The sequence below is a fragment of the Schistocerca nitens genome, chromosome 8 (genome assembly GCF_023898315.1).
Source record: "Schistocerca nitens isolate TAMUIC-IGC-003100 chromosome 8, iqSchNite1.1, whole genome shotgun sequence".
In the NCBI taxonomy this organism is placed as follows: domain Eukaryota; kingdom Metazoa; phylum Arthropoda; class Insecta; order Orthoptera; family Acrididae; genus Schistocerca; species Schistocerca nitens.
The window spans coordinates 608,462,485-608,482,157 of NC_064621.1; the positions used below are offsets into that span (position 1 = coordinate 608,462,485).

At 40.1% G+C, this 19,673-nt stretch overlaps 1 protein-coding gene across 4 annotated transcripts in view; it reads right to left on the reverse strand.

Moving 5' to 3' along the window:
* Nucleotides 1-19,673, reverse strand: part of LOC126198862 (protein tramtrack, beta isoform-like) — a 139,479-nt gene that overhangs the window by 85,242 nt on the left and 34,564 nt on the right. For all 4 annotated transcript variants that reach the window (XM_049935457.1, XM_049935458.1, XM_049935459.1 and 1 more), the window contains exons 5-6: nucleotides 17,418-17,675; nucleotides 5,295-5,456 (exon numbers count right to left, since the gene is read on the reverse strand). In XM_049935457.1, the coding sequence (XP_049791414.1) occupies nucleotides 5,295-5,456; nucleotides 17,418-17,675 (420 nt within the window). The remainder of the gene's footprint in view (nucleotides 1-5,294; nucleotides 5,457-17,417; nucleotides 17,676-19,673) is intronic.

Below are 19,673 nucleotides of genomic sequence, written 5' to 3' on the forward strand. Positions count from 1 at the left end.
CAATCCTATTCAGTACCTCCTCATTACTTATGTGATCTGCCCATCTAATCTTCAGCATTCTTCTGTAGCACCACATTTCGAAAGCTTCTACTCTCTTCTCGTCTAAACTATTTATCATCCATGTTTCACTTCCATACATGCCTACACTCCATACAAATACTTTCAGAAGTGACTTCCTGCCACTTAAATCAATACTCGATGTTAACAAATTTCTCTTCTTCAGAAACGCTTTCCTTGCCATTGCCAGTCTGCATTTTATATCCTCTCTACTTCGACCATCATCAGTTATTTTGCTTCCCAAATAGCAAAACTCCTTTACTACTTTAAGTGTCTCATTTCCTAATCTAATTCCCTCAGCATCACCTGACTTAATTCGACTACATTCCATTATCCTCATTTTGCTTTTGTTGATGTTCACCTTATACCCTCCTTTCAAGACACTGTCCGTTCCATTCAACTGTTCCTCCAAGTCCTTTGCTGTCTCTGACAGAATTACAATGTCATCGGTGAACCTCAAAGTTTATATTTCTTCTCCATGGATTTTAATTCCTACTCCATACTTTTCTTTTGTTTCCTTCACTGCTTGCTCAATATACAGAATGAAAAGCATCGGGGAGAGGCTACAACCCTGTCTCACCCCCTTCCCAACCACTGCTTTCCATTCATGTCCCTCGACTCTTATAACTGCCATCTGGTTTCTGTACAAATTGTAAATAGCCTTTCGCTCCCTGTATTTTACCCCTGCCACCTTCAGAATTTGAATGAGAGTATTCCAGTCAACATTGTCAAAAGCTTTCTGTAAGTCTACAAATACTAGAAACGTAGGTTTGCCTTTCCTTACTCTAGCTTCTGAGATAAGTAATAGGGTCAGTATTGCCCCACGTGTTCCAATGTTTCTACGGAATCCAAACTGATCTTCCATGAGGTCCGCTTCTACAAGTTTTTCCATTCGTCTGTAAAGAATTCGCGTTAGTATTTTGCAGCTGTGACTTATTAAACTGATTGTTCGGTAATTTTCACATCTGTCAACACCTGCTTTCTTTGGGATTGGAATTATTATATTCTTCTTGAAGTCTGAGGGTATTTCGCCTGTCTCATACATCTTGCTCACCAGATGGTAGAGTTTAGTCAGGACTGGCTCTCCCAAGGCTGTCAGTAGTTCTAATGGAATGTTGTCTACTCCCGGGGCCTTGTTTCGACTCAGGTCTTTCAGTGCTCTTTCAAACTCTTCAGGCAATATATTATCTCCCATTTCATATTCATCTACATCCTCTTCCATTTCCATAATATTGTCCTCAAGTACATCGCCCTTGTATAGACCCTCTATATACTCTTCCACCTTTCTGCTTTCCCTTCTTTGCTTAGAAATGGGTTTCCATCTGAGTTCTTGATATTCATACAAGTGGTTCTCTTTTCTCCAAAGGTCTCTTTAATTTTCCTGTAGGCAGTACCTATCTTACCCCTAGTGAGATAAGCCTCTACATCCTTACATTTGTCCTCTAGCCATCCCTGCTTAGCCATTTTGCACTTCCTGTCGATCTCATTTTTTAGACGTTTGTATTCCTTTTTGCCTGCTTCATTTACTGCACTTTTATATTTTCTCCTTTCATCAATTAAATTCAATATTTCTTCTGTTACCCAAGGATTTCTACTAGCCCTCGTCTTTTTACCTACTTGATCCTCTGCTGCCTTCACTACTTCATCCCTCAAAGCTACCCATTCTTCTTCTACTGTATTTCTTTCCCCCATTCCTGCCATTTGTTCCCTTACGCTCTCCCTGAATCTCTGTACAACCTCTGGTTCTTTCAGTTTATCCAGGTCTCATCTCCTTAAATTCCCACCTTTTTGCAGTTTCTTCAGTTTTAATCTACAGTTCATAACCAATAGATTGTGGTCAGAGTCCACATCTGCCCCTGGAAATGTCTTACAATTTAAAACCTGGTTCCAAAATCTCTGTCTTACCATTATATAATCTATCTGAAACCTAGCATCTCCAGGGTTCTTCCATGTATACAACCTTCTTTCATGATTCTTGAACCAAGTGTTAGCTATGATTAAGTTATGCTCTGTGCAAAATTCTACCAGGCAGCTTCCTCTTTCATTTCTTACCCCTAATCATATTCACCTAGTATGTTTCCCTCTCTTTTTTTTCCTACTGTCGAATTCCATTCACCCATGACTACCGTATTTACTCGAATCTAAGCCGCACCTGAAAAATGAGACTCGAAATCAAGGAAAAAAATTTTCCCGAATGTAAGCCGCACCTGAAATTTGAGACTCGAAATTCAAGGGGAGAGAAAAGTTTTAGGCCGCACCTCCAAATCGAAACAAAGTTGGTCCATAGTAATATGAGACACAATTTAGGTCGAACGAATCACGATACAGCTACAGTAGTTTGGTTCGAGTCATAAGCTTAGCAGTTAAGCTTTACCAGGTAGCCATTGCTAAGCGTCAGGTGCTCCGTCCGTATTTATACGGGTACCCCTCCTTTTTCACGTGCTTCGTCTGGTTTGAATTGATTGCTTATTTTTCTTTGATCTGATAAGTGCTGTTCTCTTTGTTATAGGTGTTTACGTCACACTAAGCTGAAAATGCTTTATTTTACTGTGCCATGGATTGTTTGTCGCATTCTGATAATGAGTGTTTATGACCTGCCACCGCTCGCGGCATGGCTTGCTTTTGTGCACGCTAACACCGCCTTTTTTTTTTTTCTTTGCTGCTTTCTTTGATAATGATCAGCAAGAACCAAATAATAGACTGCATATGATAGAAGATGTTCTGAACGAGAGTTTAGCGAAAATTTTTCTCCGTTTGAAAATCTTTGCAGACGCCTCTTACGTACATTACATTCTGCACAGAAATTAGAGTCGTCTTAGATTTAAAAATTTAGTCAATTGCCGTGCTTCATTTCTGACTGTATCACTATTAGGCATAAGAATAATATGAATATAAACATGACATGATATGTATATTCTTCCACGTTTGCTGTTGTCTCACTCTAGTTTCGTACTTTATTAGGCAGACAGGATTTAAATGAGATAGCAGCAAACACGAAAGAATACATGGCAAAATGTTTATATTCCTGTTATTCTTATGGTGAAGAGAATACTGCATGTGATTGAGAATTCATAAAAGTTCCTATTTGCAACCATCTCTTTTCACATGTAGGAAAAAAATTCAGAACGTACAGTTGGCCATATTGACAAACATCCCAAACAGTCTTGCCAGTCGGATTTTCGTAGTACATTGAACTGCTGCCACATTCGAAGATGAACAATACGGCATTTGTATTTACTTTGTTGGATAATGTATGAAAATGCAATGGTCGAAACTCGGGGCGGAGAAAAAAGCTCGTCTTCCACCTTTTTTTAAATTTATTTACTAACGCAGAGGTTTTGGCTCTAGCATTTATCTTTCTGCCTGCAAAGCATGCCTGTGTAGCGCTACATATATTCGACGGCAGAAGTTAGTTGTGGCGGCACCTACCAACATTTTTCAGAACTTCCGCTTACTTTGCACTCGATTCTAAGCCGCAGGCGGTTTTTTGGATTACAAAAACCGGAAAAAAAGTGCGGCTTAGATTCGAGTAAATACGGTATTAAATTTTCGTCTCCCTTCACTACCTGAATAATTTCTTTTATCTCATCATACCGAGCGAGGTGGCGCAGTGGTTAGACACTGGACTCGCATTCGGGAGGATGACGGTTCAATCCCGCGTCCGGCCATCCTGATTTAGGTTTTCCGTGATTTCCCTAAATCGTTCCAGGCAAATGCCGGGATGGTTCCTCTCAAAGGGCACGGCCGACTTCCTTCCCTGTCCTTCCCTAATCCGATGAGACCGATGACCTCGCTGTCTGGTCTCCTTCCCCAAAACCAACCAACCTTTTATCTCATCATACATTTCATCAATTTCTTCATCATCTGAAGAGCTAGTTGGCATATAAACTTGTACTACTGTAGTAGGTGTGGGCTTCGTGTCTATCTTGGCCAAAATAATGCGTTCACTATGCTGTTTGTAGTAGCTTACCCGCACTCCTATTTTTCTATTCATTATTAAACCTACTCCTGCATTACCCCTATTTGATTTTGTATTTATAACCCTGTATTTACCTGACCAAAAGTCTTGTTCCTCCTGCAACCGAACTTCACTAATTCCCACTGTATCTAACTTTAATCTATGCATTTTCCTTTTTAAATTTTCTAACCTACCTGCCCTATTAAGGGATCTGACATTCTACACTCCGATCCATAGAACGCTAGTTTTCTTTCTCCTGATAACAATGTCCTCTCGAGTAGTCCACGCCCGGAGATCGGTATGGGGGACAATTTTACCTCCGGAATATTTTACCCAAAAGGACGCCATCATCATTTAATCATACAGTAAAGCTGCATGCCCTCGGGAAAAATTACGGCTGTAGTTTCCCCTTGCTTTCAGCCGCTCGCAGTACCAGCACAGCAAGGCCGTTTTGGTTAGTATTACCACAAGGCCAGATCAGTCAATCATCCAGACTGTTGCCCCTGCAACTACTGAAAAGGCTGCTGCCCCTCTTCAGGAACCACACGTTTGTCTGGCCTCTCAACAGATACCCCTCCGTTATGGTTGCTTCGATGGTACGGCTATCTGTATCGTTGAGGCACGCAATCCTCCCCACCAACGGCAAGGTCCATGGTTCATGAGGGGGAGATTTACCTGAAATATTTTCCAAATTTTCCTTCAGGTGTTCTGCCACAATAGCTACTGAGCCAGGGGGCCTAAAGACATCCAATTACCACATTTGGGCCTGCTTTAACCATGCCCTTCACCCAAATTATTTCACATTTTGGACCTCTGTCAATTTCCTTCGATACCATTGCACTTTTTATCGCTTTAACGCCAGAAAATACTACATTACAATGAGAGTTGACGAATACAGCTATGCATCTAACATGTGACATCACATTGTACTGCTTATCCACGACATGGCAATAGTGTGTGTGTATGTGTGTGTGTGGGAGAGGGGGGGGGGGGGGGGGGGGCACGCGTGCTTTTGTGAATGTGTACGTGTCTTCCTTCCTGAAGAAGGCTTTGGTCAAAAACTCAATGTGCAACAGTCTTTTCATTGTGTCTATCTGCAGCTCGATGTCTCTTCTTTACAGTGAGTGCAATCTGTCCTTTTTGTAATACTGTCGATATTCCAACCTGGACTTTCCATTATTCTGCACTGCTTAAACTCATAGAATAAAATTCAGGCTGTAGTGTAGTATAACAATAAAACAAAGTTCTTAAGGTGATGATTAATATCAAGCTTACTCACAGTTGCTGGTAAATCTTCATCCATATAGTCATCCATGGGAACATTAACAAATGATGGCAATTTTGGATTCCGCTCTTTCTCTCCAGCTTCCGCTGATTTATTACCTGTGTCTTTATTTTTATGACTGTTTGGAGTGTCTGAATTTCCTGTACCATCACGGTTCTGTAAATGATTTGAAGAATTAATAACTGTGAAGAAGTGAAACATGAAAAAACAATTAAATGAAAAGGGAAAGGTGGGATTTTATAGCTTCATGCAAAAATATTACAATAAATGCAAAAATGATCCACCTCATGTAACCATTTCTTCTAATCAGAGAATAAAAGGACCTTTAAGAACCACAATCTATCCCACCTGTATGGTGGCGCTATTCAAAAGTAAGTCGGTTCGAATCTTCTTGGTGGATGATATTTTCAATGTCAGTAACTGGCCAGCAAGGGGAGGGGAAATTTCTGATCACCACTCTCATACCAATAACGTGATTGAAATTTCAATTCTCTCTGCAGTGTCCATGAAGTAAGACCATAACACACTGTGGAGTGTGATCTGTCCACCGAATGGGTGTGTTAAGTTCTGCAGCCCCCTCACTGCTATTCAAGAACAGGCTGTGCGCCAGCAACATGTTTCACTTGACAGTTCATAACAGGCCAGAGCAACAGCAAAGCACCTTCACTAGGACCTCACCTAGAATGGTGATGTGGGATTCCTGCATCCGCTCCCCAACGATCACTGCCTGAGCATGGGTCTATTTTGACTTTTTTGAATAGTTACAATTACTTGCACTAAAAATGTTGCTGCAGAAAAGTTAATAAAAGGGTACACGTGAAGAACAACAAAGAATTCGTAAGTTAAGATACTGTACCAGCTAGCAATAGGTTCCAACTAATATTATCCAGAGAAGTTGCCAAAAAACACCTTGTCTCAAATATGTGAGAAGTGGCTCTATTCTTAAAGTGGCCGGCACGAAAGTAGAGTCCTCAAGGTCACGGCCGCTGCCTGCTACCAGCAGGCGCTGCGGGCTGTGATTTAACCGCCTCTCGACTTTGTTGCCATGTAGGTACCGTTAGTGGTGCATTAGGTCAGAGCAGCTGAAAGCCGTGCTATATCGAGTGTTCACGTCTGATCTCAGTGTCTTAATGTCTTTAGAAAGGTGCTTTGACGTGTTCAGTGGCGAACAACAATGCAGAAGCAACGGCCTACTTGTAGTACTCCTCTGGTCGGTGTGCGTAAAGAGCAGAAAGACATTTGTGAACAATCGAAAATTATCATATCGAATGTACTCAATTTTTTACTGATCTGACCGACAATGAAGAAGCGAGGAATAACTTAAATTTTGCACAAATTCGTAAACTTACTGCTAAAGCTCCAAGTCAACTGTAGGCTGTAAGAGCAAATCTGTGTCACTGGCAGAATCTCCAGACATGAATGAGTATTTTGATTCTCCAAGAAAAGATACAAACGTGAACGGAAATCAACCAAATTTTCGATTTTAACAATGAGCTTGTGCATAGAACTGTACTTGGATATTACAACAGAGGAGAGTATATAACGGCTAAAAAAATACAGCCAGACCTCCGTTCTTCGTCTTCTCCGCTCCTTCTGTTTCAGATTTAAGAAGTTAATGACGGACAGAAATTCTTAATGGAATGCAGAGGCACTGCAGCAGCAAGAGCGAAGTTTTTGCGTACAATGCACTTCTTGCGAGCTGAAGACACCAGGCCTGTAGTGTACTTGGATGAAACTTGGGTTTCACAGAAGCACACCAATACATATATATGGCACAACTCCAAAGGAAATGGTGGTTTGAAAGTGCCTACTGGTAGAGGTGGCCGATTAATCATCGCAAACGCCGGTTTATTAACTACAGGCTTCATACCAGAGGCTAAAAAACTTGTTTCTCATGGTGGGAAAAGTTCATGCCAATCCGATTGCCATTCAGAAATGAATGGAGAAGTTTTTAAGAATTTGTTTATTCGACTGTTGTCTGCACTGGAAGAAGGGTCAATTATCGTGACCTCCATTCAGATAGAAAAGCTGCCACATTCAAAGTGGTGCAAGGCAGATATTTTGGAGTGGTTAAAGAGACAGAATGTTTCATTTTCAGTCAATGAAACATTGTGGTGCTTCTGTATCGACTGTTTATATAAACAGTGCAGTAACATAAGTCCCAGCACCTATTCTGATTCTCTGAGAAGAGCACATAAATCTATATTTGACAACTTTTACAGAAAGCTAGAACGTAGAATTGTATTACTTTAGTACGACAGAAGATAGTATCCGATGCTTAGAGAAATACAGGGTAATGTCCATGATAAAAATGATTATTCTGGCCAGTCACTTCAATGCACTGGCCAGCAAGAAACTGTAATGATGGACGAAATTTGTAACACAAGACAGAGACATTGCAGTAGTAAGAATGACGTTTTTGTGCACCAAACATTTATTGTGTGCTGAGAATAATAGGCTTACAGCAAATTTAGATAAAACTCGGTTTTCACGAAACCTTTCGACTTCAGTGAAAATATTGGCTTCAAAATAACTACAATTACTTTCGGCAGCATATGTTGGTGTTTTGAGTGATTGATGGAATGACGAAGGATATGTATTAGCAGACATTAAAATATTTTTGGGAAGTAGGGAATATTCGCGGGCATATTAAAGCGAGCCGTCCAAACAAAACTTTTTGCGACAGTGTACAATGACTTGCGCGCTCCTGCACACGGAATATCATGGAAGTAATTTGTCTCTGTATGTGATACAATACAATAGTTATGTCTGAAATGTTACGAAAAATAATTTTGTAGCAATTTGTATAAATTTCTCAAGAACACACTATTTTAAATATGCCCATGTTTGCAGACAGCATATTCGCATTTACACAACAAATATGTACCACATTTCTTTTACTGACAGAACCAAACAATGGAAACTGCTCAACTGACAACTAGTGCCTCGACAAATACTGACAGTCACATTAGTTTTATGCCTGTGCCAACCGAACACACGATAACAAAACCCGGGTTGGGAATATCCAGTTCAGTACTCACACCACAGATCACGCAAATGGCATTGCAAGGTTTGGGATCTTCCAAATAATTTTCACTTTCAACGAGGCCAGCAGAATTAAAAAATTAACTAACTGCCATCTTACTTCTTTTCATTACTACAGTTCTTCTTCTTCTTCTTCTTCTTCTTCTTCTTCTTCATTACCACCACCACCACCACCACATGCAGTTCAAATTACAGCTATAATTTAGTTCACCACACTTCACAGGACCACATGAATTGAAGAATGTGTTTGTGAATGTCTACAACGCCAGAACTGAGATGCCCAGTGGATGAGGGGCCTGGCCCAACAGATGATCAAAAATTATTTACACACAAAACACACAGCCTGCCACCATCTGTAAGCAAATTACAGAATATTGCGGTTAAATCTTCCTCCACTAGATTGCAATTTGAATTTCTTATGGAGCAAATTATTCCGATGTTTCCTTGTCCACATCGGCGAGAGACCCATCCTATCACAGAAGGCACACATTCATTGTTGCAACAGCTAAATGCAGCTAGTAATATTTTAGTAAAAGCTGCAACAGCACACACTCGTGTGGGGTATATGGAGATCTTACAGCATCATGACAGGGTGCACAGGCGGACAAGGAAAAAAATTCCCAGATTTCCTAGTTAAAGACACTTTTTCCTGGGTAAAAATACATTTCCTCCATACATTTTCTACATACAGTACACTTTCACTTTGAACTATAAAACTTTAGCAAGAGCAGGCATTGCATGCAGGGGCAGCAACTGTTAAAATTAAGTTTTTGTAACCAGCACCAATCGCACTTTGTATTTTATATTTATGGATTTGTACCGTTACACAGCCAATTTAATTTTTGGCACTGCCAATGTCATCATTTACTGCTGTACTTTAAATGTAAGTTTAAATACTACAGTACAGCTAGTTTAATCTTTAGAGCTGTCAGACAATTTCAAACATAAGTCACCATACTGGAAACAGAACATGCACTTTATGTAACGTCAATGTACATTTTCCGTATTATCTCAATTCATATCTTTTGCAGTTAATATTCCGATGATGCTATTGTTCATCTGAAGAGCGAAACTGGTAAGTACGAAATACAAACAAGGGAATGGTCCAATAAGACATGTCGAAACCTGCCCTGAAATTTTTTACACAGGAAGAAGACAACGAAAGAAATGCACTGCCAAAATTTTAGCTGCTAATCAACACTGCAAGTATTTTGTAAAAAAAGATTGTTGAAGTTACACATTTTTGCCACACGAAGAACAGTTCGTAACACTGATTTGTACATCCCTGCCTGCCTAGCGTACAACTCGGCGAATCACTCATGCAACGCCGCATAGCGGAATTATCCAGAGTTCGCAGACACCAATTTTAAGCACCTAAAGCCTGGTTTATGACAGAGCGAATGGGAGCGAACACGTGTGAATGAGCATTTGCAGAAAGTTCGCTACCATTCGCTTGTATATGGGAACAAATGTTTATACTAGAGGAAACAGAAGAAAACACGAGGTAGCGAACACTGCCTATGAACACTGTGTTGCCAGTTTTTAGTTTTTGGAGCTAATATTAGGAATATAGAATACAACTCTATCTTGTTAGAGCCACAATGTGCAACTTTGCTATTCAGTGAAGATTATATTGTATGGCAAGCACACTGTTCTTAACGGAGTAAGCAGAATTTAAGTGTCTCAATTTGTATGGAAGCGTGACACGTGTGGGGATCGTGCACTTTACACAGAATTGCATCTCCATCTCTCCTTAGCACTGCTCCAAGATTTTCCTTGTATGTCGGCTACCATTTTTACCTGGCTTCTCATTAACACTGAGGGGAAATTTGTAAACAGAACACTAATTACTGACATCAAGCATCATCTTAAAGAGGCAACACAACTAGTATTTCCAATACACGTACGTGTAAGGCCTAATGGTCATATTCATCCCCCCCCCCCCCAAAAAAATGGTCTAATGGCAAAGAGCCCACTTTGTGGTCCAGGGAGCACAGGGTCAAATCCCGTTCAGACCACAACTTTTTCACTATGATTTTAACTGAGCGTTCACTTCTCACAGATGTTGGAGTGGTTCGGATTCCACTTTAAACCGCAGGTCTCAGTTTTCCGATTAGGTAACTGGGGAAGGTTAGGGACACGTAAGTGGTTGCAGTGACATCCAGTTGAAAGACCTGCAAGAGGCCTACTGGGTACACCAGATAGAATTCTCTTTTGCTAATGCTTGTTATTTTGTTTGCTCCCGTGAAAACCTGGCTTAAGCTATACCAACATTGTTTTGAACAACTGCATATCAACAGTTCAATTCCTACACATGTAATTCTGACAAAGTAGCTAGCACAGAAAACAAAATCATGGCAGTGTTTGATGTCACAGACGACTTCCATCAATGAGGAGTTTTAATTTTTTGAAATGAGATGATGAGATGTGTCTTGCAATACTACATTTTACAACAATTCCTGTAGGCCATTCCTTATAATAATGTTTGAATGTTGTACATTTGACTATCAGTGAAACAGTTCTTCGTTTATTATTTATGCTGGTCCTCAAAGTGCTAACTTTTGAGTGAGAGTCAAACACTGTGCATTAAGAAATTCATCACACATTCTCACAGGTAAAATAATTCATCTTGCTTAAAAGAAAATTTACTTTTTAAGTAACACTTCTCAAACCACCATTTGAAATACTTTCCCGCAACCTGTTAGAAATGTATACAGTTGTGACATCACGCTCTTTGAAAGCAGTTCGCTGTTACAAAGTACTGCACAGCCCGCGTCCGGCCATCCTGATTTAGGTTTTCCGTGATTTCCCTAAATCGCTCCAGGCAAATGCCGAGATGGTTCCTTTCAAAGGGCACGGCCGACTTCCTTCCCCGTCCTTCCCTAATCCGATGAGACTGATGACCTCGCTGTCTGGTCTCCTTCCCCAAACCAACCAACCAACCAACCAACCAACCTAAAGCCTTTGATACACTTTGCTGTTGGCAGACATTTTTGCGCACTCTATGTTTTGTTGTTGTAAACCGAGCATGTTATTTGCAACTTGTTTTGAAACTTCCTGGCAGATTAAAACTGTGTGCCGGACCGAGACTCGAACTCGGGACCTTTGCCTTTCGCGGGCAAGTGTTCTACCAACTGAGCTACCCAAGCACGACGCACGCCCGGTCCTCACAGCTTTACTTCTGCCAGTACCTCGTCTCCCACCTTCTAAACTTTACAGAAGCTCTCCTGCGAACCATCAGAACTAGCACTCCTGAAAGAAAGGCAGAAGTAAAGCTGTGAGGACAGAGCGTGAGTCCTGCTTGGGTCTCAGAGTGAACCAAAGCAATGTTGTTTGGACGTGCAGGAGATAGAGAGAGACAGGAACTGTTGATACCATGCCTCGCTCAGGCCACCCGAGGGCTACTACTGCAGTGGATGACCACCACCTACAGATTATGGGTTAGAGGAACACTGACGGCAACGCCACCATGTTGAATAATGCTTTTTGTGCAGCCACAGGACGTTGTGTTACGACTCAAATTGTTCACAATACGCTGCATGATGCACAACTTCACTCCCGACGTCCATGGCGAGGTCTGTCTTTGCAACCACGACACCATGCAGCATGGTATAGATGGGCCCAACAACATGCCGAATGGACCGCTCAGGATTGGCACCACATTCTCTTCACCAATGAGTGTCACTTATGGCTTCAACCAGACAATCATCGGAGATGTGTTGGCAGCAACTCAGTCAGGCTGAACGCCTTAGACACACTGTCCAGCGAGTGCAGCAAGGTGGAGGTTCCCTGCTGTATTGCAGTGGCATTATGTGGGGCCGAAGTACGCCGCTGGTGGTCATGGAAGGTGCCATAATGGGTGTACGATACGTGAATGGCATCCTCCGACCGATAGTGCAACCATATCGGCAGCATATTGGCGAGGCATTTGTCTTCATGGACGACAACTCGCGCCCTCATCATGCACATCTTGTGAATGACTTCCTTCAGGATAACGACATCTCTTGACTAGAGTGGCCAGCATGTTCTCCAGACATGAACGCTATTGAACATGCCTGGGATAGATTGAAAAGGACTGTTTATGGACGACGTGACTCACCAACCACTATGAGGAACCTACGGCAAATTGCGGTTCAGGAGTGGGACAATCTGGACCAACACTGCCTTGATGAACTTGTGGATAGTATGCCATGACGAATACAGGCATGCATCAATGCAAGAGGACATGCTACTGGGTATTAAAGGTACCAGTGTGTTCAGCAATCTGGACCACCACCTCTGAAGGTGTTGCTGTATGGTGATACAACATGAAATGTGTGGTTTTCATGAGCAATAAAAAGGGCAGAAATGATGTTTATAATGATCTCTATTCCAATTTTCTGTACAGGTTTACGAACTCTCGGAACTGAGGTGATGCAAAACTTTTTTTGATGTGTGTACATGTGAATGACCTTCACTGAACATTCAACAAGCAGCATTAGTACTTTTTGTAGACAATAGTGTTATTTTTATTGCTGTTGCTGCGGTCTTCAGCCCGAAGACTAATTTGATATCCATGCTACTCTATCTTGTGCGAACCTCTTCATCTCAATAACTACTGCAACCTACTTCTTTCTGAATCTGCTTACTGTAGTCATCTCTTGGTCTGCTTCTATGATTTTTACCATTCCTACTTCCCTCCAATATTAAATTTGTTATCCCTTGACATCTCTGAAAATGTCCCATCAACTGATACCTCCTTCTGGTCAAGTTGTGCCACAAATTTCTTGTCTCCCTTTCTATTCAATACCACCTCACTAGTTAGGCAATCGACCCATCTAATTTTCAGCATTCTTCTGTAGCACCACAATTCAAAAGCTCCTATTCTCTTTTTATCTAAACTGTTTATCGCCCACATATCCTTCCATACATGACTCATTCCGCATCATTTCGATAAAAGGGTCATTCAAATGATCTACTGAACACGTAACGAACTAATATTATGGCCGGTTTAAAAACTGTTTGAGCTAATGTAATCAGTGACGTTGGTAAAGAAAACAAATCCCATAAGGTAAAATGGAATGTTTACAAAGGAACAAATATTTACGAATGAAGCAAACTGAAGAAAAATATTTTGCACAAAAATCAAAAGGAACAATGGTTTCTATGAAGATGTGGAGTGATGTGTGAATAATGTTGTAAGATGAATAACCAAAATAAGGATTTCACAATAGTGGAGTTACGTCTGTTGATAAATGACTGAGGAAGGGTTGAAAAACGTCTAACGGAAGTTCCTCATGGCAGAGTGTATGTTCCTCACACATGGTGCAGATTTTGCTATAGCAAAAGTTAAAAAGAAAAATGCAAGTAGTATGCTTACCTGGACTATGGATTGCACTTATAAAGAGAAAGAGCGTACACAATCCTTATAGCCATTGAAATGAGAGCTATGCTTTTAAAGATTTTAGTAATCTAAACAAAATTATGGTAAAATCCAGGATGAACTGTAACAATATTATGAAAAGGATAGTTGCTGCTCACAATACAGCGGAGATGCTGAGTCGCAGGTAGACATAACAAAAAGACTATCGGAAAGTAAGCTTTCTGCCAACCAGGTCTTCGGCGAAAATAAACAACACAACACAACACAACACACACACACACACACACACACACACACACACACAACGGAAAAAAATTGTGTCAGTAGGTAAGGAGATAGTGTGCACTACACAGGCATTGCACTTTCATTTTGCAGACGTTGAGTGCATGATGAAAGTGATACATATTTTATTTCAGTAGCACAGCTTATGGAAAAAGGGGAGGGAGCCAGAGAAAGAGAGAGAGAGAGAGAGAGAGAGAGAGAGAGAGCACAGTATGAGAGGGAAAAGAATATGTCATACGCTATGCAATGTTATCTTTTCAACGATGGCAGGTTAATCAAGAAGTCTTTAATATGCTACTGTACTGCTCATATGTACCAGATGTTTTACAGAAATCCTAAAGCAGAGAGTGGAGATTGAGAAAGTTGACTGTGAAATGAATTTACACAGTAAGTATAGAAGAACACCTTTTCCGTCTCTTGTTGTTCATATTTCCTTTACTTCACGTGTTCACTGTATAATAAAATTAAGGTATTCTAAGAATTTTGTCAATTTATGTGACAAAGATTTGAGAGCTGATAGTAGACAATGAATAGTTTCAAAATTAATTCCTGCAGCATCCTGGACACTTTGCAGTTGAAAGGACTGTTTAGTATTGTAGCTGTGTGCCAATAAGAAATTGATTACTAAAGATCAGAGAGCGAGTTTCATCAGCAAATTTGGTATCATGGAGCCAAACAGACAGGCAGTATCGTCAGGTTCGAACAAGAGGTGGATTGTGAAATATTGTATCCCGGCTAAGACACAAGTTGAAAATATGGTCACTATTTTTTATTTACTTAAATTTGCCAGATTTCGTGACAGTACCTTTTCCGTTAGACGTCTGCAAGGCGATATTAGTCTTGGCTTCAGTTGTCTAAGTATGATTCCACAATGCATCTTTGTCAGCTGCAGAAAAGACTTGGATCAACGTGTTTAACTCATTTTGGTGTTTCAAATACCATTTCTTCAAATGTAGTTTCTTTTTTTATGGTTAATAAAAAAAAATAGTAACATAATTCAAAATTATTTATGACGGCGACCTTCACATTGTTCTTCCGTCAACACACACCAAGAGTTAGCTGCCAACTGACTATAGTCAAAGACGACTCCAGCGTCAAAGATATTTTACACAATACACAAGCTTCCACTTGTAATCAGTCTCTTTGCTATTCTTCAATACATTTACTAATAGTAATCAATATGCTTTCACTCTCAAAAACATAAGTAAATTAACATATAATAAGGCAAATTACAATAAATTCTGACAAAAAGTATAAAAAAAAACATTTACAATTTGGTATCGACAAATACAGTAAAAAAAAAAAAAAAAAAAAAAAAAACATCTCCCAGATCCATTACAACTGGACCCTCTGAGACACTGTCGTTAGATTACATTTGTATGAAATCTGCAATTCGGCCACAAGTGAGAAATGCGGAGATAGGGTCATGAGTGGTGAGGTACAGTGTTGTAATTAAATGCAAATGTCCACTGTCAACCACCTACTTAATTTTCACTTCCTCAGATGTTTCCAAAATTAGTATTTGTTTTCTTTCCTGATGTACTAGTACATCTACTAATCTTTGGTTACACTACTGAAGACAAGTTACTGGAAAGTCACAACCTAAAATTATCAAAGAATAGCATCCGCTGCTACCTTGTTTGTACAAAACATACATTCCAGTGTGATATTTATTGGGAGAATCATAAGGAAGTGTAACTAATTCATGAAAAGAAGTGGTTTATAAAACACTCTTTCAAACAATTCTTAATAACTGTCCATCAGTCAGGGAGAGTCTTGCCTGCTATCTCTATTGTTTTGTTTGATATTTTATAACATTGGCTACTGTCAAGTCAGAATTTCTTTTATTTTCTGCAAGATACGTTTTGGCAAATAATTCCAATTCTTCAGTGGTTTTATTTTTCATATACTACGGCATTTTTAACTTGAGAATAGGAATTATTTCCCGAAATGCGCAAAGCAGAAAATAAATGCAGGAAAATTGTGCCTAGCAGCAGCACAAATAAATAAAAATAAAACTGATTAGCAGAGTAGATCTGAAGAAGAGTGGTGCATTTGACATGGATTGGTTTAATAAATACATGAGTATTACAAAAGAGTACTACGACGTTTACTGTTAAAATTGTGAGATCATACTTAAGAAAGAGAGTCAGGCAATACATTACTTTCTCATACATACATGTTCAAACTAACAACAAGAAAAATCAGGAAAATTAGAAAGTTCATACTGAGGTTTGACAACAGTCAAGTCTTCTCACATCTCATACACAAATGGAAAAGTAAAAGGGGGGGGGGGGGGAGGTTGAAAGTGGGCCCAGGAGTACAGTCTTCCATACACTGCAAGGTGCCTTGCGGATTACAGACTTACATGTAGGGAAGCAGAAAGACGTCACTCTACTATCCCTAATGATGGTGTATTACCTTTATACAGTATTTGCGACGAAAAGATACAGCTATCCTCAACCGAAAGAACAGTTTGACAATTGCAGTGCTTTACTAGCACAGTCCTATTGAAGGTGGTATGTATTTACCTTCCAACTGACCGACCCAGTCAGCTATAAGGTGAACTGAGTCACATTGCAACTTGAGATTTCCACATTAACAAGTTATTGCTAATGTACGAGGGCCTTTTTTTTCCCAACTTCCAACAGGCTATAAATAAGACACATTCATAAAACACAATTATTTTATTACCAAAAGTTTTGTGCACTTATGATTACTTTTCAATATAATAACTGTAAAGATTGAGACATTTGTCATATCTGTGGACACGCTTTGCAATACCCTCTTCAAAAAATGTTGCCGCAAATGAGCACTGATGTTGTTTTGAAGATCTTTGTTGGTTTGAAAGTGCTACCCTCCTAGCCACGTCTTCAGTTCAGAGAAAAGGTGGAAGTCGCTGGGTGCCAGGTCACGACTGTATGGCGGATGATCGAAAACGACCCATTTGAAATTGTTCAAGGAGTTGTTGGGTTGTGCCAGCAGTGCGTGGACGAGCGTTGTCATGGATCAACACAATTCCTGAAGTCAAATGCAAATTTGGTCATTAAAACAAACGAAGAGGAATGCTGAATGAGGACTTGGGTAGGAAGGGGGTACTGCAAAGCTTGTCCAAAGGGAAGATAAATTTCTCAATCTTTTCGGTGATAATGTTGAAAAGTAACCATAAGTGTACAAAACTTTTGGTAATAAAATAATTGTTTTCTATGACCTTTTATTTTATTTTATAGCCTATCGTAGGTTGGGAGGGGCGGGGGGGGGGGGGGGGGAGAAAAAAGAAGAAGGCCCTCGTAGTAAGAGAAAAAATACCAGCGTCAACTAGACTCTGAATCTCGGTCCTTCAGGTTCTTATTCTGATACTCACCCACACCTATTAGTGACACATTCCAAAATTCATGCTCCTAGGTTACTAAAGTTGTCACACTCACTGGCGAATCCGAAATCCTACGTCGTTTTCTCCGCTGACTCGCGGGGCTACCAGTGACCTCCGTCTCCAGCGAATGCTGCCCGGACTGAGGAGAGTCGGCCTGCGGCATCACAACAGAGAGTGGCACTGCCTGCTGCTGGCCCTGGGGTTCCGCATTGTGTATGTCGCCCTTCTCGTACTTGTTGCGTACGTTTGAAAGTCCCTTCACCTGCAGCATTTCTGCAGCAGCGAGAAGGCCGTCTAGCTCCGTCTCTAGAACCTGGAATGTAAAGTGCACTAATAAGGCCGGAGACTACCAGATGACACATAAAAAAAAAGTCTACAAACTACAGTGATAATAAAATATATTCAACTAAGCTGTGAGGAAAATAGCATCTTCTGAGAATTCTGCTGTACACGCTGTCATTTATTGAGTTAAAATCCTATTTTGCATCACTAACTAACAGTTTAATTTGTGTAGCCTTCTTTTTCTTAAGTAAGAATGACTGATAGGTTCCAACACCTCAGTTCCAATAAGGCAGTACATTACAGAAATATATTAATTATTTAATAGCATCCATGTAGTTTGAGTAATACACTGAAACCAATGAAATAATATGCATTAATGTAGCACTGTTTTGTAAGTATTTTATGTTGTCACTGAAATCCTCTGAGTTTTGGTTTATTCAAGATTTATTGCAGATTCAAAATACTGTAAGAGGTCTGTTCAAAAAATTCCAGAACATTCGTAATTTTGTGCCAATGGTTTGTTGGTGTGAAATGTAGTTAGCATTCCTGCACACATCTATGTTTAATGTGTGTAACTGCTGCAAGTTTCATTGTTGTATGTCTGCTTGTTACTGTTTAGAGCTGAATTAAGTACCGCATTTACTCGAATCTAAGCAGCACTCTAATCTAAGCCGCCCCTGAAAAATGAGACTCGAAATAAAGGAAAAAAAAATTTTCTCGAATCTAAGCCGCACCTGAAATTTGAGACTCGAAATTCAAGGGGAGAGAAAAGTTTTAGGCCGCACCTCCAAATCGAAACAAAGTTGGTCCATTGTAATGTGAGACACAATTTAGGTCGAATGAATGACGATACAGCTACAGTAGTTTGGTTCGAGTCGTAAGCTTAGCAGTTAAGCTTTACCAGGTAGCCATTGCTATGCGTCAGGCGCTCCGTCCGTATTTATTCGGGTACCCTTCCTTTTTCACGTGCTTCGTCTGGTTTGAATTGATTGCTTATTTTTCTTTGATCTGATATGTGCCGTTCTCTTTGTTATAGGTGTTTACGTCACTCTTAGCTGAAAATGCATTACTGTACTGTGTCGTGCATTGTTTGTTGCATTCTGATCATGAGTGTTTATGGCCTGACGGCGCTCGCGGCATGGCTTGCTTTTGCGCGCACTACCGCCGCTTACAATTTTAAAAAAGAGAGAGGAATCATCTCATTAGCGAAACAATGGCAAGAGACTGTTATTTGTTGTTACTTACACTGCTGCTTTCTTTGATAATGATCAAGAAGAACCAAATAATAGACTGCGTATGATAGCTGTTCTGAACGAGAGCGTAGCGAAAATTTTTCTCCGTTTGAAAATCTTTGCAGACACCTCTTTACTACATTACATTCTGCAGAGAAATTAGTCATCTTAGATTTAAAAATCTAGTCAATTGCCGTGCTTCATTTCTGACTCTATCACTATTAGGTATAAGAATAATACGAATAGAAACATGACATGATATGTATATTCTTCCGCGTTTGCTGTTGTCTCACTCTAGTTTCGTAATTTATTAGGCAGACGGGATTTAAATGAGATAGCAGCAAACATGAAAGAATACATGGCAAAATGTTTATATTCGTATTATTCTTATGGTGAAGTGAATACTGCATGTGATTCACAATTCATAAAAGTTTCTATTAGCAACCATCTCTTCTCACAGGTAGGAAAAAATTCAGAACGTAAAGTTGGCAATATTGACAACATCCCAACAGTCTTGCCAGTCGGATTTTTGTAGTACATTGAAATGCTTCTACATTCGAAGATGAACAATACGGAAACTCGGGGCAGAGAAAAAAGCTCGCCTTCCACCTTTCTTTCTTTCTTTTTTTTTTGTGTAGAGCTACATATATTCGACGGCAGAACTACATATATTTGACAGCAGAAGTTAGTTGTGGCGGCACCTACCAACATTTTTCAGAACGTCAGTTTACTTTGCACTCGATTCTAAGCCGCAGGCAGTTTTTTGGATTACAAAAAGCGGAAAAAAAGTGCGGCTT